This window comes from Perna viridis, chromosome 4 (assembly GCF_037379345.1).
Source record: "Perna viridis isolate PV_CMFRI_1.1 ecotype Kerala chromosome 4, ASM3737934v1, whole genome shotgun sequence".
NCBI lineage: Eukaryota > Metazoa > Mollusca > Bivalvia > Mytilida > Mytilidae > Perna > Perna viridis.
The window spans coordinates 23,152,339-23,175,578 of NC_142448.1; the positions used below are offsets into that span (position 1 = coordinate 23,152,339).

A 23,240-nucleotide genomic window follows, 5' to 3' on the forward strand; every position below is an offset into this window, starting at 1 on the left:
GATACCATTTTTCATTTAAATTACACCTGTTTACCATAACATATATTACATCTGTCTATGTATAAATGCTTATCTACATTTAAACAATATATCCACCAAATTTCAACTTTTGATTTTAAGTTGTACAAAATTTGACGGCGGTAACTTGGTGTGCGAAACAGTGCGCCTTAATGTAACTGTATAGTGCACCCTCAAGTTGGAAACCAGGGAGATACGGATTTCCGCAGGGATCCATACTTGGTCCCTTTTATTTCTTGTTTTCTTTATAAACGATATCGTTGTCGACGTCAATGCATGTATCAAACTACTTGCCGAAGACACTAGTCCATATGTTATTGTTGAGACTCAATATATCGCAGCGCTTGCATTGAAACATCCAAAAATTCCATCAATGAGCTACGCGACGGCTTGTTCGATTTAATCCTTAAATATATATATATATATATATATATATATATATATAAGTAGAAGGGTCTGTAAAACTCCCAACGATGTTAGAACTGTCAAATTTGCAAAGCAAATTTTGATTGTTCCTTCCCGGGGACTCGAACTCGCACCGCTGAGACATCTATGATAACACCGCCTGCACAAAATCCAACGCCCAAGACCACCCGGCCAGCTAGGCTATATAAAACTATAGCTTTCGCTGGCCGGATCATTCCTCCTCGTATCAATTTGATCCGATGGAGCAGTGTAGCGAATAGAGTCGTCACATTCTGAGACTGTATAACATTGATTTGTTGTGACATGTATCGTTCATTTGATCCTCTATGGTAAAAAATAACAGCTGAATGAGCTGTCCAGTACTACCATACATCGTGTACTAAGTTACAACCCTAGATTAATCGAGTGGTCTAGGGTGCTGAATTATGTGCAGGCGATGTTGCCATAGATGTCACAGCGGTAAGAGTTCGAGACCCGCGGAGGGCACGACCAAAAATTTGCTTCGCAAATTTGACAGTTCTAACATCGTTGGGAATATATAAACGGCTGTGGGTGATTATACCTTTATCAAAGGTTCACATATGCAACTGATAAGGAGCCTGAATGAAAATAACAAAGAGGGTCTTTTTATCAAAATTAAAAGTAAAAATTAACTGTCGAAACCAATTTAAAAAAAAAGTTCAAATAAAGTAGTACGGCGTATTGATGTATAGCATGTAGTGCTGTACCAGCCTTAGACCAAAACCTAAAAATGAATTATTTTTTTCTCGTTAATTCCATCTGGAGAAGTTGTTTGCAATTTCTTCATCCAAAAGCTTTCTCGAGATACTCTTTTACATTTTGACCAGTTTTTATTATGTTCTATGATCGTAACAACAATGTTGTGGAGATCCTCCTGGGTGTGTCCGGCGGATCTAAGATGGCGACTTAGAGGGAGGTCTGGTTTGCATTTGACCATTCATACGCCTGTTGAAAGGTTGTTCTGTTTCGCCAACGTACTGCATACCACATCGGCACTGGAGAAGGTATATGGTATTTTCGGTTTTGCAAGTCACGTCGCAAAAATTGGCAAATTCCTTTCCAGTGCAGTAGCTTTAATTTTTACTTCTAATTTTGATAAACAGACCCTCTTTGTTATTTTCATTCAGGCTCCTTATCAGTTGCATATGTGAGCCTTTGATAAAGGTACAATCACCCACAGCGTACGCGACTCAGCGTCTGAATCTGTTTTGATCTTGAACTTTGTGAGTTTTATGCTCATATAGTTTTATGAGTTTTATGCTGAAGAAGGATATCAGTTATCCGAAATATTCAATATAATTTTTACCATCTTCTGGTGATGTTAAACATATTTAGACGTTTGTTTAATTTATTGTTATATTTCGCATCGTTTTTAACGATCCATCACCCCGTAAGAGTGATTGTTGACTATTATTTAGATTAAATATATTAAATATATATAAACTGGAAAAAATCGTAGATAGAAGGAAAAAAACATTAAGTTGTGATGATAGTGAACGGTGATACTCCATAGTATTTGAGTAATGCCCGGTCAGACTTCCACAACCATTTTAAACGTCAGTCAGACAACTTATTCGAGATACAATCAAGGACGTCTTTTTTTCGAACTATTTCCTACCGTCTACTATAGCTATAAGATATGAAATGAACTTTCCTTAGACACTCGTAATATGAGATCATTGAGCAGTATGGTCAGAACCAAAATAGATGCATTTTCTTCATGATATACCATAATTAGGGCAAATTTGAGACTAGTTTAGAGAGAGGAAAGTAGATTTTTTTCAGATTTTTATCCAATAATTTGGTACTTAAAGAGAAATAAAGAGTATCAGCAATTGTCACAATGCAACTATATTAGAACAAGATGGTAGTTGTTCATGAAGGAAAAGATCGGAATAATTATTACCTCACAATATTGTGTTTTCCTAAGGTTAAAAGTATAAAATCACTGAAATATATCTAAAAATTGGGGATTTTTAAATGGTTACTATAGTAACAAATATAAAAGGCCCAGTTCAATTTTTGTTTGAATGGTATGAAAGAACCTATTTTTCTGAAAGTGTCATCCCAAAAATTTATTAAATGTGGTCCCTTGGAAGTTTTTTAGCTTTTAATGGATAAAAGTTTAAGGATATTTAAAATAGGCCAATTAAGGCCATTTTTTAATCAGTTGCTATGGACACAGGATCATCCGATGGAATTTTTTGGGTTGAATATTGAAGAATAGTTTGTACTGGTTGCGTAGAACAATACATTCAAGTGAAAATGCAATTTTCATTACACAATTATGGGATCAAAATATGTCATATTTCAACAAAATAAGCAGAAAAAAGTACGGGAAATCTTGTCATTCTAAAGATGGCGCTGTAGCATCTATACTAAGAGCACAAAAAAAACTGGATTTTTTATGCTTATATCCATCTTAACATATAAACAAAATTTCAATAAAATCCATTGACTTGTCATGTGGACCCATTTTTAATGCTTTTGCATGGTAGATTGGGTGTTAATGTATCTAACGATACCATTCGACCATCGTACTATTACGTTGGTAGTAGACTTGGTCAGATATTGCATGCCAGGCTGCGTATGAGCAGCAGCTCTCTCAACGAGCATCTGTTCAGGCATAACCTGTTAGCCAGTCCGAACTGTTCCTGTAGCCAAGTAGAGACAGTTAAGCAACCATTTCTTACTTGAATGCAACAATTAAGTACTCAGAAATTCGGCTTAACACTATCCAAACTCTTAGTCTCTCTTCCTTTTCACATATTATTTTTCTGATTCAATGTGCTAATATTTGTCATACGATAGGAGACGGATTAAAATAAGTTTAGGTTGTTTCATATATTACTGTTGTATTAATTATAATTGATGTATTTATTTGAAATAAGATATGATTAAACTAACAATACCAATGTTATCAGTATTGCAAATTCGTTATGCTTTACACGTGTTTCAAGGAGTAACCACTCATTAAAATATGCATAGAGAAAAAAATACATATTGAAAAGTCCTAACATTCATTGAACAACGCGTTCCTTTTTACGCGGTTAGTTAGTCGACAATAATATAACCAATTCGTGACGTTTCTAAATACCCTTAATATAGCATTAACTCATGAGTACTTTCCTACCAACATATTACTTAAAAATTTGACCCAAAACCTTTCCTTTCTCCTGGCGACAGTTGTGTAATTGCATTTCAATTAAAACACAGAAATTTCAATTTAAAAAAGTTCAAAATGTCGGCATAAATGGTCAGCCCCTGGTAAAATGTTCATTGATAAAATTGAGTTTCCGTGATTTTCGACAATAACGGTACTTTTTCGCATCTCGTGACCTATTACGAGAATCTTAAATCCGTCATATTTGTCCAACCTTTGCTGTACACTTTACGCTATGTCAGTTGAAATGGTCGGTAAGGGCGAATTACGCAGAATGGTGTTAGATATGGCACTTGTTGTTTGCATTATAAGGTCTCACGTGGACAGGTACAACGCTAGGACTGAAACGTTTCATTCATTGACAATTGTAATTGTTTGTTTTCATACATGATGGCGTACGTGGCGAGTGCTACCATGTACGTATCTAAGTGATTTTTACGGGATATAACTTTTCTAAATCATTTTAGATTCGTACTGCACGTATCGAAAGCCAATTAATTATTTGCAGTTTAAATAAAAGTAAACGTAAGATAGAGCTCTATATCATTCTATTATAAACTAAATAATATGTATAAATGCAGCTACATAGTATACGGTATTCAACTAACTAACGAACACATAGCATCAGTTCTGATATTAAGAATGTTTACATGAGTTAAGGTGGGCAGTGATTTACACACACAAAAGCCACGTCCTATAAGTCGCGTGCTGCTTATATAGCAATCTAAAACCAACCAGAGCCTTTTAAGGACGTCTGTGTAGATATTAAGATTTTGTTTTAAAGCTCATTAAATTTATTCGGTCATTTATTTTTCTTTCTGTAGAATTAAATAAGCAAGCTTCGATGAAGCCCCAAAGATTCATATTTAGTCGTATCAAGCTGCGCTAAACGCACTAAATATAATGGTATCATGCTGTCGTCGTTACCGGAAATGAGATCCTGTATCTTCCTTATCAAAAATTGTAAAAAAGAAAAATCATAGTGTTTAAAATGTCTTTTTGTTGCATTCAAATGATCATTATAAAAGCTTGTGCGTTCAAATATTCTTGTACAATAACATGTAGTTTTGTAAAAATAAATTATTTGTTACATCATTCTTTTATGATCACAATTATATCCTAAAGAAAAGAAAAAAAAATCTAAGGGAGACAATTGTATATTCAACGTTTCAGATACCACAAAAGATAGGCGTTGATTTTGTCGCATGATATCTTGATTTTTTATTGATTACATTCGCTTTTCATCTTTTAAAATAAGATACAAAAATGCCAATTATATAGATATTGCAAATAACACGTGTTGCAATTTTCTGTTTGGACATAAATGTAAAAATAATTATCTGGTAAATAAACAAGACAGCTCTCTAAATATTTAGATTATTTTCAAAGAAGTGGAATTATCTGAGATTAATAGAACTGTACTGAAATTTGCATTGGAATCACATGCACCCGTTTCAGACAGAGCCTCGTCTCCTAGTAGTGTGGTAGTACTGAGGAGGCGAGCTATCACCCTTTCCGTCCAGGAGCGGAGCCATGTGCTAACCGTGCCATACACGCGCATGCACACATACATGAAGATAGTATAAGTGTCGTGTCCAGGAGCTACATAAAACTAAATCTTTTTTTTTCTTAATCTTGACTGACTACTACTCTGATGACTCATTATTTCTAATGCTGGTAATTTAGGTCATTCTGTAATTTGTTACGACTGGGATTATTTAAAAAAAATATATTCCAAATTTGAGACAAACCTTTTTTTAACTTAGCCATGGACAGAAACAAAATATGATTCAATATTTCCCCCCATTACTTTACAATGGAGACTTTAAATTTTATTTTTTTTTAATTCAGGCTACGCTTCCGTAGAAAAGAGTTAGAACTCAACATGAAATCCCAGGTCCCCCCCCACCTCAGAAGATAATGGTTTGTGCCTTCGTTTAGGTCTTATAAATCTAGTATGCAGGATTTTAGATTAGGAGGGCACATTTCGAAAAAAAATGTTTGAGGTTAAATATTTGATATATTCTTCTCGAGTGAGTGCAATGAGGATAACTTTTGTGGTAAGAGTAGCAGAAAGTTTCAACCTAAAACCACCTAGATCTACGCCTGACAACCCATGCTTTGCAAATTTTAGGCACGCCCGCCACGCCTCCGCCTGAATCCGTCCCTGGTATGTATAACGCGCCTGTCCACAGTCAGAAAGTGCTTGTCATTAATGTGTCTTCGTGTCGTTGTTTGACTTAATAGTTTATTTTGAAGAAGTGACATTTTTCTGTTACAGTAGATTTTATTTTTGTTGTCGGGGACTTGCAGAACTTACTTAAGGTGTGGTTACACGTGTTGAAGACCTATTATAACTGTTTATTATTGTTATAAAAGTTTGTTGATTGTTGCGTTTCTCTTCAGCTGTTCAATAAAACGATGTGCGGGCTAATGGACAATATGAGTTATTATAACAGCTTCTCTGAAGCCTCAAAGATTTATATATTTAGTCGTATCAAGCTGTGCTTACTAAATATAATGGTATGGCATTGTCGTCGTCATGCTTGTCATAGCCCTTCTGACCTACATAGAGAATCGTGAAAACAGTAGCGTGGTGTATAATATTCTTTTTTTTTGCAATTATATGATCATTTTGAAGATTTGTATATTTAAAATATTGTATTTATATTACATATAAATTTATAGAAGCCAAATTAATTAAAATTTTGATCAGGTTTGATTATAAGTATATTATAATGATAGGGAATAAATCCAGGGGAGACCACTACTAACTCTACTTTTTGGGGTAGGACATTTACTATGATAGTTGTACAAATGCATACATGTACACAAATTTATATTTTGGTGATATTCAGCTGGTGTAACAAACACAGTGAATTTTGGATTTAACTAAAGAATGACCTTTTTCTTAAGAATTGACATAAAAATAGTCAAATCTTAGTTTACTTTCAATGAGTCTCATTTTTGTCACGATGAATGTCAGTCTATAACATAGAAATTGTTGTATTATTAATCATAATTTCTATCCCGCAAATGCAAAAATGCATTTTTTCCATGGGGTTTACACTGGATGAATGTACAAGAAGGTTTCAGTTTTTAAACTGATATTACTGCTCTGCCTATCAATTAAAGAGACGTCAAGGGAATCAAGATTCGAGGAGAATCAAAAGAATATAACCCAAGGATAAAGACCAATCAGGGCAAACAGACACATTTCGTGCAAAGAAACAAAAGCAAATGAGCAAATCGAACACCACCAAAACTGGAGTGTGGATCTCGTGTACTGGTAGGGTAATCATCCTTTGCTTTTCCTGAACATCCGCTTAGTTGCCCATAAAATGTGAAGTCCAGGGTAGATGAAAGAGGGGAGGAAAAACAATGACACAGTGAAAAAATCGGTTCTAATGGTGCAAATGGATACGATCTATCTACGAGTTCACGACTTCAACCGTATAGCAACATGACCCTGTTCCAAAAGTCTAACTGTAAGAAGTCGAGGACAGTACAAAAAGTCAACTAGTTACGAAAACCTCTGGCATAGCATATGAATTGTGATATGTAAACACCATACGCAGGTGCTGATGGGATGGTGCCACAGATGAAAGTTACGGAATGAGAAGTCATCGATCGCGTGTATCGTATAGGTTTGAACGAATTTATATTGTCATATTTATTATAAATAAGGCAAAATTTTACCCTTCCATCAATCTTAAAATGAAATTGGTTATTTAATGAACAGCCACTGCGGGCCGATAAAGGTGCACTTCCGGAATTTACCGCATGCCTCTTCGTCTTTGCTCGGAAGCTTGATCACACCCAAGCTCCGAAACAGCGTCTGACGTTCAAAATTTACTCTAGACGCTACCCCCAGCCCTAACATAGAAGCCCGTGTAATATTACCGTTCCACAAAACTATGTTTTTTGCGAGTTTAGGGTCGCTTATGATATCAAGTTGACCAGGGCACCAGATTACCGCCAGTCCTCTCAGAAAATGCAAGAATCTTGCAAAGTCGGCGTATGATTTGAATAACGCCCGATAATTTCGAAAGGCTTGTCTGTAGCTGTTTGTAAGAGAGGAAACGAACGTCTGCCGCTGCGTAGAGCTTGGATCATACCCTTTTAAGGCCATTTTCGAAAAACTCTTTTAATTGTTTACAAATATGGATACGATGGAGGCAGTCCTCAGATATTTGGCTTCATTTTGGAGTATATATGATAAACAGATTATTACATGGTTATTTATCACATCACATGCTTAGCCCTCGTTAATGTTATCATTCCTCGAGTCTGACGGCTCTCGGCTGACAACATGGCCTCGAGAAAAAGCAAGCATGATATGAAAAATACTATGTGTTTTTACATTATGTATTTTATAGTTTAAAAAATAATGTATTTCTGACACATGTTTGGAAGTGATATGGACACATTTGTCCCTTTAATAAGGCCGGCAATTGCAAGCAGAAAATAATATTTGCCCCGAGCTGATAACTTCGTCAAAGGTAACGTCGTCGCTTAAGAAAGTAATGTTCTGATTGCATAATTTGTTTATAAAACAAGAACATATATTCAGATATTACTTGAAATTATTGTCTATAGTTATTTCCAGTGATTCGAATATGTGATAAGTAGATTGTGACATTGCATTGCTTCAGATCTTCCTTTGCATCAACTCTCTACCCAAATCATGATCAGCCCTCGAACAGAGCTCTCGGCCTTTATAAGGAAGTCACGGGTCGATATGGAAAACGCAATGTAATAATCGATTATGAAGAAGACGCTTGCGGTTTTGATTACAGGAGATATTGCACGGCTGATTTCCGTTTATTCATATCAATTATAAAATTGTTTTCAGTGACATAATGATCAGAATCGGTCAATATAAATAGGAAAAATTTGATAATTTTGCTTTCTGTGCGTTTTCTGTCATTTTATATATGTCTGTTTTGTTGCAGTAGGATGTATATGCTTTGTGCAAAAAAGATCATTCATTCAAATACCTTGATATGTTCCCTTTTAAAAAAAAATATACATGAAAATCTGCTTATACTTATCTCAACAACATTAAATATCATGAAATCCTGCAAAGAAATGTAATAAAACATTTGTCGCAGCTTAGTGCTTGTGCCTCGGTCAATGTCTCTATCCCAATCTAAATACATGATATACATATATATCATATAATTAGATTAGAATATAACTTTTTTGTATTTTAAATAATTGTTTATACCCTATATCGTCAATCCTATATCGCATACCCTATATCACATCCCTTGGCCTATATCGCATACCCTATATTACACCCCTAGGCCTATATTGCATACCTTATATCCCATCCCTTCACAGACCATACTATAGAAGTATGGTTAAAATATATGATATAATGAACATGTTAAAATCAGTATCACGATGAATTCGATGAATTCCACACAATCTTCATCACAATGACCCCTTCATCAGGTCATTGTGATGAAGATTGTGTGGAATTCATCGAATTCTATTTAGCAGTATCAAATAACGGATGACAGGAGATTAGATGATGAATTGATATAAAACTCCAGGATTTTTTGGATTTTTTTTAGGACATCGTCAGGATTTTTCAACACACTTTTGAAGAATTAAGAAGTTCTATACCAACAGTTTCTCAGGTCTCAGATCTATGGGAGATAATCACTTAGTCGTCTATCGATATATCTGTTTCTAGTGAATATACAATGAACCCTCAACTCAACATTAAACAAAAATACAACTATGTTTGTTCATTGCCATCCGGTGGCTCACACAGGCAACAAAATCCAAGTCTTTTAATCATAAACTTTGATTCAGATCCAAATCTATAGGTGGATATGGGATCTCGATCCATCCAACGACATTGGGCCATTTTACTACATTTAACACAGCCCCACTAGTATATAATCATGAAAATCTAGGGTAATCTTAGATTTGGGAGTGCTTCAACTCATTTATTCCAATAAAATCGAATATATCACTATTTACTGTTCAGCGATCACTTGAAAATGATGAATCTAATGAATTAACACAGGTATCACCATCAAATACTTCTAGCTACCTTGACATTGCTAGACTGACAGAAAGCGCGGAAAAATGCGTGTTCCTAGTGATATCGCAATTAAGTACTTCTCTTGTTTAAGAATTTGGCAAAATGTGTATAAATTGTCGCAAATTGAGAAAACAAAAAGGGGAGATTTTAATGCATTTTCCAAGTATTTATATCTCATAACCTCCAGAAAAAAACACCAAAGTGTTTGTAAAGTTTGCTTTCGTAAGATATTGATAGGCCAAATTTAGTTGAAATGCACTATGGAAAAATAGGGTAGGAAAGTTTTCCCACACTTTTTCCCTACAAGCAGTCAAAACATAGCCAGGTCACAGAAGCTTCATGATTAGATGTACTTAATAATTTAAGTTAAAAAAGACCAAGTTGAGAATAATGATGTCCCGTCCGAATCTTACATAGAATGGTCGGAGTTTGAATGTTCAAATTATTTTTCTGATTATAATACCCCAAAACATATTGTGATATGTTTGGGCTTAAGTGTTGCAATTGAATGTGCCTTTATATATTGCTTTGTTTAGTTCATTATAGCAGTAATGATACAGTTCACACATACCAGCATTATTTTTAACCTATCCAAATACATTGATATGTAGCCACAACTTTGATCATGTTTTTTCTCTCTCTTTTGTGTGTGTGTGCTTAATCATGGGGCACACACATTTTTACTATCATGGAACAAGATATTTTTATTCTACTAGTAATGATGGGATCAAATTTCAGACAATTTTCTGTCCACTTTTCAACAATTCAACTGGTCACATGCAAATTTTGACTGGCCATTTGTATGGCAATATAAAACTTTGAATAAAAGTCCAAATGATGGTGTGTACAGGACATTCGAGTGAACAAATTTTTCATGTATCCCAGAATTTGAGTAGGCTTTAGATCAAAATTATTTATGGTTTTTCAAACGGTCACAACATATTTTTCAAGATATTGGCTGAAAACTGCTAAAAACGTAATCTTTTTCCTTTCAATGGCAATAGCTAGCTCTTACATGGAGTTGTCTGACAACTTTGATCCCTGGAGACTTTTGTAGACCTTATAATAAGAATCATTTCAGCAATGGAAAGTTTCATTCAATCTATCTTAATTTTCAAGATATTGGCTGAAAACTGTAAAAAAAAACGTTATTTTTCACCTCTCAAGGGCAATAACTCTTATATGGAGTTATGATCCATGGAGACTTTTGTAAGTCTTATAATAACAATCATTTCAGCAACTGAAAATTATTGGTTAAACCTAACGGTTTTGGAGATATATGCAAAAAACTACTGTCTGACTCCAATGTTCTATTTTTAGTTACAGTGGCCATGTTTTTTCATCCATCTAAAATTCCAACGGTCATTTTGTTCAGGATACCTTAAGAATGAAAATACAAACTTTCATTGAATTCTGTACAATAGTTTCTGAGAAGATTTTTGAAGTAATAACATCAAAAACAGCAAAAAACGTCCAACATGGGTCAACAGATTTTCACCAAAATTTGACCATAGATAGATCTCATCATGCTGAATACTTTTATCCATGTCAGAATTTGGTTAAACCTAACAGTTTTTGAGATATATGCAAAAATCTGCTGTCCGACCCCTATGTTCTATTTTAGTAACATTGGCCATGTCTTTTCAACAATAAAAAATCCAACGGTCATGTAGTTCAGAATACTCTAAAAAAAAACAAAAAATACCAACTTCCATTGAATTCTGCACATTAGTTTCTGCGGGGAATATTTTTGAAATTAATAACATCAAAAACAGCAAAAAAAAACGTCCAAAAAGGCCAATAACTCCGACATGGGTCGAAAAATTTTCACCAAAATTTTGCCATAGATTTCGTAATGCTGGATACTTTTATCCCATGTCAGAATTTGGTTAAATTTATTGGTTTTGGAGATATATGCAAAAATCTGCTGTCTGACAACAATGTTATATTTTTAGCAACAGCGCCATGTTTACAGATCAAGGACATATATTTATATAAGGACAGTTTTTAGGTATATGATACATACTCATCTGGTAAAATTTTAGTTCACGAATATGCTAAAAACAAAGGTGGCTTGTTCATCATAATATCTCCCAACTGACAATTGATACACTCTTATTATTTTATACTCCTACTACGAGTGAGGCTATATTGTGATCACATTTTTTCATCTACCCATTTCACTTTTCTGTAACATATTTCTAAGTTTCTATTGGATGAACAGCTTAGATATTTCGTATATTGCTTTTGCATGATGCCAGACTTGTACCACGTCTTCCCTTTCCATGTTTGGCTGAAATGGTTGAGTGAGTGGGTGTATTGTTTTGTTTTTGTTTTACAATTGCTTTGCTTTTGTACAAAATTCAGTAATAATTGTTATAAAGACGATGTCCGTAACTGCAGTTACGGACAGCCCAAGATGGCTGGCGAAATTACAGGCAATATTTTATCAAGCTGTAAATCCTACATAGAGAATTTTATTGTTAAATTTTGCAGTCACGGTAAAAGGTACTAGTCTCAAGATTACGTACAGACCAAAATCATGTCTAATGTGTTACGCTAATTTGTTTTTCAAGCTTGGAAAAAAAAACGTTAAGGTGCGTGTAACTGCTTAATTTTGTAAGTATGCATTTCGGATAACGTCATTTACTATACTTTTCATGAATGAATATTTTGTAATATTACATATCTCTTAAACAGTTAGATAGAATGGTAGAAGAACTTAGAGAGGCGGAGAGTGAGATCCTTTTGGTTGTATGTTAAATTAATAACATATTTATTTATGGTCTTATGATTCATCCCACTATGTACTAATGTCCATAGCACAGACCCTACGAAATATGCCTTTTATCTTAAGGATTCAAGGCAAAACAGGATAGAATTTTGTCATACCAGAAGAAAATTTTTCTGGCATTTTCAAAGAAAGCAAATAAGAAATGGCGCAAAGTCTTCCGGCGATTTGATGAAACACCTGGCCATATAGATTTTTGTTCGTCAATTCAGAATTTCAGGCAAATTTCGATAAGTCTGATACTAAAATCAGTTTTTTACGGAAATTTATACAACGTATACGATAATTTGAAATTTAGAATTAGGGTTATTAGGGTTATCTATTTACAATCTATCTAAGACAGTAACTTCAATAACTAAGACTGTTTCTTGACTTTTTAAATAATCCAATTTAAATATTTCAAGCCCCGTGCGGGTCCGGGTGTCAAAAGAATAGGCCCGCAGCAGCGCTAAGCTTGTAAAAGGCGACTAAATAGTGCTCAGAACCCTGGCCAGGGGCTAGGGCGCTCTGCCCACAGAGCAACTGGGTTGTGTGCCACAGGTGGTGGAATGGGGTAACCCTGGCATGTTTCAAGCTGGGGTCATCAGGCCATAATATGGAAAACCAGACCGCTAACCAAAGTGGTGCAACGTGTTTGGAAAAATGCCACGTTCATCGCACGTTAAAGAGCCTTTCTGTGGTATTCTCCCGGAGAAGGAACCATAGGGCTCCGCCACAGGGGGCTAAATTGCCCGACCCTACTCACCTCTCCCTATTTCCAGTGGCAATCAAAATTTGTCGACCCCATTATCCTTGTGTCCAATCCCATTTTTCATTTCATCAACATTTCATGTTTATTTTATCATCCATTTCATGTTCATCGCCTGAATATAGCTGAAATATTGCTGCTCGGGCTTTAAACCCCATCAATCAATCAATCAATCATTAAATGTTTCAATGTTGCACAGAAGGAGAAAAAGGGGAGGGGTTATTACTACTGAATAAAACTTGGGATATTCATATAATGTGGAATTTATTAGAATGTTTCTGAAACACATATATAATAAGGAATTTTCTAGTGTTTTTTTTATAGATTTTTGAAAAAAAAAATAGGATGTCTCTGAATAGTATAAATGGTAAAATTCTCTCAGTATTTGATATGCCGATCTTCTCTTATGAGAATAGATGTAGACATCTTAAAAGCTTAGAAAACATCTTTGTCCTCGAACATATACCCGTTATTTTTTTTTTAAATTGTATAGAGCATAACTTTTTACGCGAAGATCTGCATATTAAGTATAATTTACTGAGATTTATTCGACTTGTTTTAGATTATTACCCTTCTTACAGAACAAACTAAGTATTCGTAGTCAACATTATTTACTAGTGGCATTAATTCAATGTGGATCCTGAAAAATGAGAAAGATCTTCTGGATACAATCAGTTCAAGATTATTATCAGAATATAATAGCATAAAAACCTATGATTTTTCAACACTATGTACTTCTTTTCCCCATACTCAGTTAAAATCCCGACTTAAAAACATTATACATCGTTATTTTTCCAAAAAAAAAAAGATTGTACACCTAGATACAAATATATCGTTCTTGGTAGAGATTCCTTCGTAAGAAATAATTCCAAATCATCTTCCATATACAAAAGATGTTTACAAAATTCTGGAATTTTTAATCGACAACATATTTGTCCAGTGTGGTGGACGTCTTTTTCAACAAACGGTCGGCATTCCCATGGGAACAAATTGTGCTCCTTTACCTGCTGACCTTTTTCTTCACTCTTATGAGGCTGACTTTATAGCTGATCTGATCCGATAGAAAGAATATCGTTTAGCTAGATTCCCGCTTTATAGATGACGTATGATTTTTGAACAATCCTAATTTTGGGAATTTGATACATCGCATCTACCCAAAGAACTTGAGATAAAGGATATTAAAGACACTGTGAGGTCAGCTTGATATCTTGACCTACACTTAGAAGTCGATGGTAAATGAAAACTATTGACAAAATTTTACGACAAACGTGATAACTTTTCATTCAGAATTGTCAACTTTCCTTTCATCTGTGGCAACATCCCTTCAACACCTGCGCATGGAGTGTTCATATCACAACTTATACGTTATGACAGAGCTTGCCGAAACTACGCAGACTTTTTGTATCGCGCTAGAATTCTAACAAATAGGCTTCTGGAACAGGGTTATGTTGCTACAAGATTGAGGTCTTCACTACAGAAGTTTTATGGTCGTCATCATGAACTCGTGGATCGTTACGGTGTATCCATCTGCACCATGAAAACTGATTTGTTCAACGTGTCATAGTTTTCCTTTCCTCTTTCGTCTACCCCGGACTTGACTTTTAGAAAAGCAGAAGACGCTTACCCTACCAGTACACCTGGTCCATGCTCCCAGTTTTAAGTGGAATCCGAGTTGCTCATTAGCTTTTCTTACTTTGTATGTTTGATTTTAGTTACTTTATGTTCTTTGTTGTGTATGTCTGTTTTCCATGTCTGGTCTTTGTCCCTGGATTACATTCTTTTGATTACCGCTATAACCTCGGTTCCCTTGATTACTCTTTACTATTATTGTCGTCTCTGTTTGGCATCAGATACTTTTTAAAAAATTCTGTTGTTACGAACGTTTTATAAGCAAGTGACAAAGACGACATACAATGGAATTTACGTGTATGCACATTAAATCTGAAGGTAGAAGTGCTGTAAAGAGCGTCTTCCTAATTATTTATGGTTTTCTTTCTTTTTGTTTTTCTTTCTTCTTTCTTTTTTTGTATTTACAATGGGTTTCCACGAAAAAGCTGCAAATATTAGTGATTTTCTGTCGATTTCTCACTACTCTCATAAATTTATATGAAAATAATGAAATCTTACTAAACATTGTTTATACTTGTATGTAGTATACAATATTTAAACCCGATTTGTAATTAGTGCCCTGTTTAACATTTCAAAATCCTAACTTTTATAGATCAATCATTTAAGTAAAAAAAATTAGTCATTTTTTGTTCTAACAGTTACGGGCATCCACATTTCTGAATCTACGCTAGTTGCGGGCATCACTAACGGCAGTTACACGCATCATGACTAATTTTCATTTGCATATGTGTGCACGAGTCAGATGTAATTTGGTTTTTTAAATCCTTTCCTTTTAATACAGAAAACATCCACGACACGTTATCTATTCTAAAAAATAGTAAAATAGGAATAAATTGAAGAAGAGCAACCTACCGGATTCTTCCATCGCTATATTGGGCTACCTAAAACTGCAATTACGGGCATCAGCTTTATATACCAATGATCAAGACTATGTAACTGCAGTTACGGGCATCGGCTTTATACCAGTGAGTAAGGATTAATGATCAAGACTATAGTCTTCGGTTGTCTCCCATACCATGCACCTTTAAAGAAGCCAAGATATCAGAGACATTACCATGAAGTTCACTAACCATTATCTCCATGTCGAATAGTTTTTCCTGTTTTTACAATCCAGAACAAAATGTGCCTCATCTGCTGATTTTTTTTTTACTTTTAGAATCAAGAACCAAATGTGTCCTATCATATTTTATCACAGTTTCTGAACATTTTTTTTACACAATTAAACAAAAAGTAAATTTCTATTCATGTTTTAATGTCAGAAGCCAACAACTGTCAAATGATTACTGAAAATCAAATACTTCTGCACCTTGCAATATTTCTGCCTTTTAGAAAATAAATTGTCCTCTTAAGTTGGACAGAATCTATCACTTTTGTAGTTTGAGTTAAGCCAGAATCCAGATTTTAAAATTGACTTGCACTGTGATATTGTAAATCAGGGCTTCCAAAATGTATAAAAAATAACAATAATGACACCTTGTTGGTGTGTGGAAATCTAGAACAAAAATGCCAAATATATCTTTCACACCACAGGACTAATGGCAGAGGCAGATCCAAAGTCTTGGGTAAGTGGGGCCCCCAAAAAATTTCTTGACAGGATCATGAAGTGAGTGTTTTTCATGATTTAACACACAATTTTTCAACAATTTATTTTCTAAGAGGGGTCCTGGGCACTCCCCTGGCCCCCCTGGATCCGCCGCTGAATGGTTAATTAAGGCATTAACTGTCAACAGTCCTTAAAATACCCTGACAAATTAAGGAAAGTTTTATGCATTAACCCATGTTTAAGCATTTCAACTATTTAACTGCAATGAATCTTTGAACTGTAAATATTCAGTAAAAGTGAAAACAAAACAGTTTCCTCAAAACAGAACACTGTAGAAACATGAAAACACACACTTACTATCTGACATCATCTTTTAATTTTCCTCTTCTTTTTTAAAAAACTTGGTATAAAAGCCAGTCTTTTTGTATTCTTAAAATACTCTGGTATTATGCAACCTATATGCAATCACTGTATGAATGGTACAAACAGCAGATCATTTACTGGCAATTTCTTGACTTTCTTGTATACTAACAATTGATATCTAATTGCTCTTATATTTAATTTTCAATTATTGCATATGTACTCTGAAAAATATAAAAAAAATACATTGTGTACAAATCAGTAAATGCTTTCAAAGTTTAATTTCTCTTGTTTTAGTACACAGTTAAAAATTATATATTCAATTGTTTCCATGATAAACGAAGCTTGAGTTTGTCATATCATCATACTCCTTTTCAATCAGTCTAATCTTGTGAACTCTGTATCATGTGCTTTTCAACTGAATATCTGCTCAGAACTCTGGGAGTTTTCCCTCATGCTCAACATGGTAGATCATATCAGCCAGAGCATACTCTATCATGGTCTGTGAGGCTGCTTCTGACATCTACAATATGGTCATAAACACAGAGTCAATTATTACAAATAAGTTAATTAAAGAACAAATTGAAGAATTTACCTTATTTAGGGTGTAACAGTTTAAGATTTAAATAAAAGAACAGTGTTCCAATGTCCCCCACAAAAAAAAATAATGTGGAAATCTTTAAATTCACTGAAATTTTCTAAGTCCTAGGGCCTTAACTTCCACAAAAATCAATCATTCGTAACCAAAATCGAACTTAACCTGTAAGTTCTCATAGTAAGACAACATACAAAATATAAAATCTATTGGTAAAAGCATTACAATAACTAGAGGCTCAAGAGAGCCTGAATTGCTCACCTGGTTAACCAATTGCTTATTTGAAAAACTTGAGAGGAATGAGACAGGCTAAGTTAAAATCAACTAAAATTATTCATAGCATTTTCATGACCTGAACCAGAATTTTGCTAAATGCAACAATTTTTAAATTTTTTAAAAAAACCTGTCTTATGACCCCTAAGTTCCATTTTTAGTATAGGCAGCCATATCTATTCACGGATTAAAAATCACAACAGTCATTTTGAGCACAATACACTAAAGAACTATTATGCTTACTTTCATTCAATGACCTTAAATGGTTTTAGAGAAGATTTTCAAAGTTGTACATGTGAAAAAAAAAACAACAAAAAAACTGTTTCAGGGGTCCTAACTCATACATTAGTCAATGAATGGTTTTGAAAATTTTGGCATAGGTCCTTCTCATGATGCTTAACAATTTTAACCGTGCCAGGAATTTGCTAAAGGCAACAGTTTTTGAGTTATTTGCAAAAAACTGCCATCTGACCCCTATGTTCTATTTTTAGTAACAGTGGCCATGTTTTTTCATGAATCAACAATCCCAAAGGTCATTTTGTGTGGGATACTCTAAGGAACATAAATGCCAACTTTTATTGAATTTTGTGCAATGGATTTTGAGAAGAAGATTTTCAAAGTTGCACATGCAAAAAATGCAAAAAGAACTGTTTCAGGGGCCGTAACTCCTACATCAGTTGACCAATCGTTTTGAATATTTGAGCATCTCAAGATGCTGAACAATATTACCCATGCCAAAAATTTTCTAAAGGCAACAATTTTTAGTTATTTGCAAAAAACTGCAATCTGACCCCTATGTTCTATTTTTAGTAACAGCAGCCATGTTTTTTCATGGATCAAAAATCCCAATGGTCATTTTGTGCAAAACACCCTCAGGAACAATCATGCCAAGTTTAAAACCTGTCAGTCCATTAGTTTCAGAGGAGAAGATTTTTAAAAATTTGTCCACAACGACGACGTCAACGACGGACGCCAAGTGGTGGCATAAGCTAAAAAGTAAGGAAAACTGTAAAGTCCAAGGGCCATAACTTCCCAAAAAATCATTCAACCGTAAGCAAAGTCAAACTTAATCTGTAACTCTTCATAATAAGGCCACATACTAAAAACAAACTTTTTTGGTAAAAGCATTACAAAAAAAAAGTGCGGAAAACGTGGGCGGACAGATGGAGGGACACCCGGCATTTCCATGTCCTCTCGCTATGCGTCACGGGGGACAAAAAAGAAATAACAAAATGAATGAATGTATTTATTGACTTGTCAAACTGTTATCTTTGTAATACAATGCCAATGTTGTATACCTAGAACTTTTACATATTTAACCATTAATCAATGTAACATGAAGCATAACCTCACAAAGTTCTTGATGGTAATGACCTTGATATATGAACTTCAAAATATTTTCCCAAGGACTACTACATACATACTAAGTTAGACAAAATTCATTGTGGATGGGAATTACTGAGAACCCAAAATCCATTCATATAAAAAAATCAAAATAAAACATGCACCAAGAAATTACATCTTATAATCATTCCTTAGACTTTTCATAAAAAATCCATTTTGCAGTTGACAAGGAGTTGAGGATACAAAATGGGTACCATCCCATACCATCTATTATATCAATGGAAAAGTACATATTAGCCTCAAATTTATTCTGACCAATATAAAATACCAGGTTAACAAGGGCATAACCTTATAACTATTTCCTGATAATTCTCTATGAAAACCAATCAAGCTGTTGAGGAGGAGTTATGGATACCAAAATGAGGGGAAAATAGTTAGAAAACCTGATCACAACATACTACACTGCAATACAATGTAAAGGCAACATCTTACCATCAAAATGAACATCCTAAAAAAAATTAAAACTCATTGAAGTGTTCATTTTTCCATACCATGTGTCATGCATGATATATGGACAGACAGACAGACAGACAGACAGTGGTACACTGTTTCAGTAAAAAGACTGGTGCATAAAAATAGAGTATCAACATTAGCAACTTACAGGTTTGTAATCCTTTAAACCTTGTGGTACACATCTGAATTCTGGTCCGAAGTTTAACCTGATCTAAAAATACATAAATAAATGTAGATCAAGTCAGTTTTTAAGCATCATTCAAGTGTATTATTATCACTGCCACTGCCTGTCATTTCTACATTGCTAATTGCAGAGAATGTGAATTGAATATGAACTAACTGATAATAGCTAGCAATAATGCAATGTAATAAAACTCTCAATTTGAATTATCTCTCTTTAAGCATATTGCAAAAGTCATAATGAGTTATTCACAAATGGTAAACCCCCTTCTGTTCAATGTACTATATTTTCAATTTAAAATATGAAAGTTTAAATATAAAGCCAAAATTTATTATAACCTAAGATTAGAAGCACAATACAAGTAAAACAGGTAGTCTTTACTAAATTTAACTCAGACATCCATGTTACATGTTTAAAATTCACCACAGGATTTTGAAATCTTCACAATAGTTGGTGTACGTAGCTCTTGAACAGGGGCCCACTATTAAATATACTAGTTACTTGCAGTTTGAAATATAAAATGGCTACAGTACCTTGCAGTTTTTATAGAGTGATACAGCAGGATAATATACTCCTTCAAATACATCTTCATATGCTACTCCCTGGGATACACCATTCTTATACATTATCATCTACAAGATAAAAGTTACATCTTGATAAACCACCCCTGGGGATACACCATTTTAATACAATATCATCCACAAGATTTTGATAACTACCCACTGGGACTGTTTCCTATTAAAAAAGTACTTGGGGAGTGTAAAAAGCACCTGGGATATCCTTTGGTCAAAGAATTCACAGAAATAAACAATTTTTTTTAATTCTTACAATTTTATACATTAAAAAGAAATACATGTACTTGTGACCCTTAAACTTGTATGGTTTATAAGTTGAAATTGACGGAGTTCTCGTAAAATATACTTTAAAATATATTTTAATTGCTGTAACACAAGAAATTCTAAAATAAGCAAATTATATAATATAACAAGAAAGTATTTTTACTACTAAGACTACAATAGTCTTTAGTTTTCTAAAATATCCAATGATTAACTGATAGTGGGTAACATCCCTCAGGCTTTTATTTCTTTGCTTTTTCATAAAAATTACTCGCCATAAGTAAACTATACATTTCAACTTAAAGAAACTGTTATGGGGATGTAATGCCACCCTGGAGGAAAAGAAAAGGAAGCCATATACAAAGGCCACATTCTTCTGGCCTTTTGGCACATAAAGACGAAATTGCCAAAAAGCAAGTATATGCTGTGACCAATGTGAGACCTAGAGCTGGTACCATCCACATTGTGAAAAATTAAAGTTACAGGAGTTCAAAATTTATGTCACAGCAAAAGACACTGAATTCAAGGGCAGAAGTTGCATTGTTGAAAAAATCGATTGCGACGATTATGAATTTTATTCCAGGCATAGCCGATTATCAGAGATATGTAATTATTATTTGTACATTTCACAAGTTCCAAAATTGGCTTTTCAATTAGCATTAATTTAGTTAGTTTAGTATTGTGGGTGAATGAAAAAGAAAATGTAATCATCTATCTAAAAGTGTACTTTCTTTTCTGGTGAAATACTTCCATACAATTTATGTAAGAATATATCTGGTAGGTGCTCTACTTATAAAATGAATAGGTATGGCAAAGAGACAACAACCCCACTGGAATAAAAATGTTAGCCCATGGCCACCCATTGGACTTCAATGAACAACAAGGAAACCCTCATACCACAGGCTGAAGCTGGCCCCAAAACATCATTATACACAGATAAAGATGTCCATATATATGGTGAAAACAAAACAATACATACAGAGGTCAGACATTCCTGACTTGGGTCAGATGAAAGTCTGTTTTTGCTCCTTAAAACTGATCATTTTATAGCATTTCAATGTGCTTCATAAATCTTAACACGAAAATCTTAGCTGTATGAACTGCATACTGATCAATTACTCAATGCATATCATATTGAAGGAGTGACATTTTGTTAAATAAAATTAATGTTTTCACTCAATATAATTGAAAAATGAAGGGTAATTTCACTCATTTGACCAATTCTTATATCGATGAATTTTTGTGGTCATATAAAAACCAAACTGACCTACAATAATTGTCAAAGGTCCTAGGCAAGAAATCTATGGGTACCGGGACCCCAGACTACCACTCAATTGAACCCATAGTTTTTTAAAATCCAAAATAAACATTTTGCATAATTGTATTTTAATAGCTGTTACTGTATTGTCACTCAGAATTGCTCACATTAGAACAATGGTTATTTACACTGAGATAAACAATGATGGTAAGTCAATGATATATACAGGATGTATTAACTTGGGATAATCATAGTTTATTAACAGGAAGATCAATGCTTTTCACTTAATATGAATAAATCTATAGGAGACATGTGACACCAAAATATATAAACCAATTATGAACATCTAATACCCACTTAAAGAAGGTTATCAAGATCATGATTAGATGTTACTAAAAAAAGATGTACCAATGCAGTGTTCAGTGCATGTAGAAAATTTTTGAAAAATCTAGCCATCAGATGAACAAGCTCATTGGTTCATGAAGAAATTAAAATTATTTCATTTTAGAGTTTAACCTTTATCCTTGTAGGAAACAGCATAAGCAGAAAATATGACAACTTTATTTAGTAAGTTCAAGGATATCATTTATTTAAAGTTAAATGATAAAAATATGATAGAAAAGGCAGAATTTCAAAGTTAAGAGCAAATTACTTTTTCCCCATAATAAACTTTTTTTCATAAACAAAAAAGTATTTTATTTCAGTTACAACTAACAAAGGCAATTGAAATCAACATAAACACCTTGAAACTGACTTTCTAATTTACAGTACCAAATGTAATGTTACTAACCTGGCTTCCTCGGATAGGTTTAAGTCTCTTTTCGTTCTCTGACACACAGTCCTTCTCTTCATAATACAAATGACTCTTAAATTTAACCAAAGGCTGCAAATAAAAAAAAGACCACAACACATTCAGAAATCAGGCTTTTTACACACTAGCACACAGAAACAATAGATTGCAGGAAGGAATTATTTTAACAGCCGACTAACCAATTGTCAGTAGCTGTCCTACAGTATTTAGCAATAACCACCAATCATCAAGTTTTTGGACAATGCTGCTATCAATGATTCAGGCAATATAAAACTAGTTAAAGCCCATTGCAGATTTCATGCACCTGTCAGGAGATGTTGGTTATTAATGTATCTTCGGTGTCCTTGTATTACTTTTGAGTTTTATTTTGAAGAATTGTCATTGTACAGTTACTGTGGATTTTATTACCTTGTTGTCAGAGCCTTTAAGAGTTTACTTAAAGGTGTGTTAAGAAGACCTTTTGGTGATCTCTGTAAGTATTTACTATTTTGTATTTAGGTAATACACTGATTCATTTGTTACAGTTGACCATATCCGTTCTTTTCCTATATATACAACCAATAACCTCCTGCACTAGGGTATGTAAGTCTCATTCTATTTTCATTTTCTTTACTGGAATTACAACGTAGAACGTATTGAAAACCAAAAACTGATCTGCATTTTATTGTT

The 23,240-nt window shown here is 34.0% G+C and overlaps 1 protein-coding gene across 1 annotated transcript in view; it reads right to left on the minus strand.

Annotated features, from left to right (window-relative positions):
* Positions 1–16,940: 16,940 nt before the first annotated feature.
* LOC148619382 (set1/Ash2 histone methyltransferase complex subunit ASH2-like) overlaps positions 16,941–23,240 on the minus strand; it is a 35,610-nt gene continuing 29,310 nt past the window's right edge. The window contains exons 15-18 of the mRNA XM_088579230.1: positions 22,551–22,643; positions 20,200–20,298; positions 19,634–19,696; positions 16,941–17,283 (exon numbers count right to left, since the gene is read on the minus strand). Coding sequence (XP_088435356.1) covers positions 17,191–17,283; positions 19,634–19,696; positions 20,200–20,298; positions 22,551–22,643 — 348 coding nt within the window. The 3' untranslated portion in view covers positions 16,941–17,190. The remainder of the gene's footprint in view (positions 17,284–19,633; positions 19,697–20,199; positions 20,299–22,550; positions 22,644–23,240) is intronic.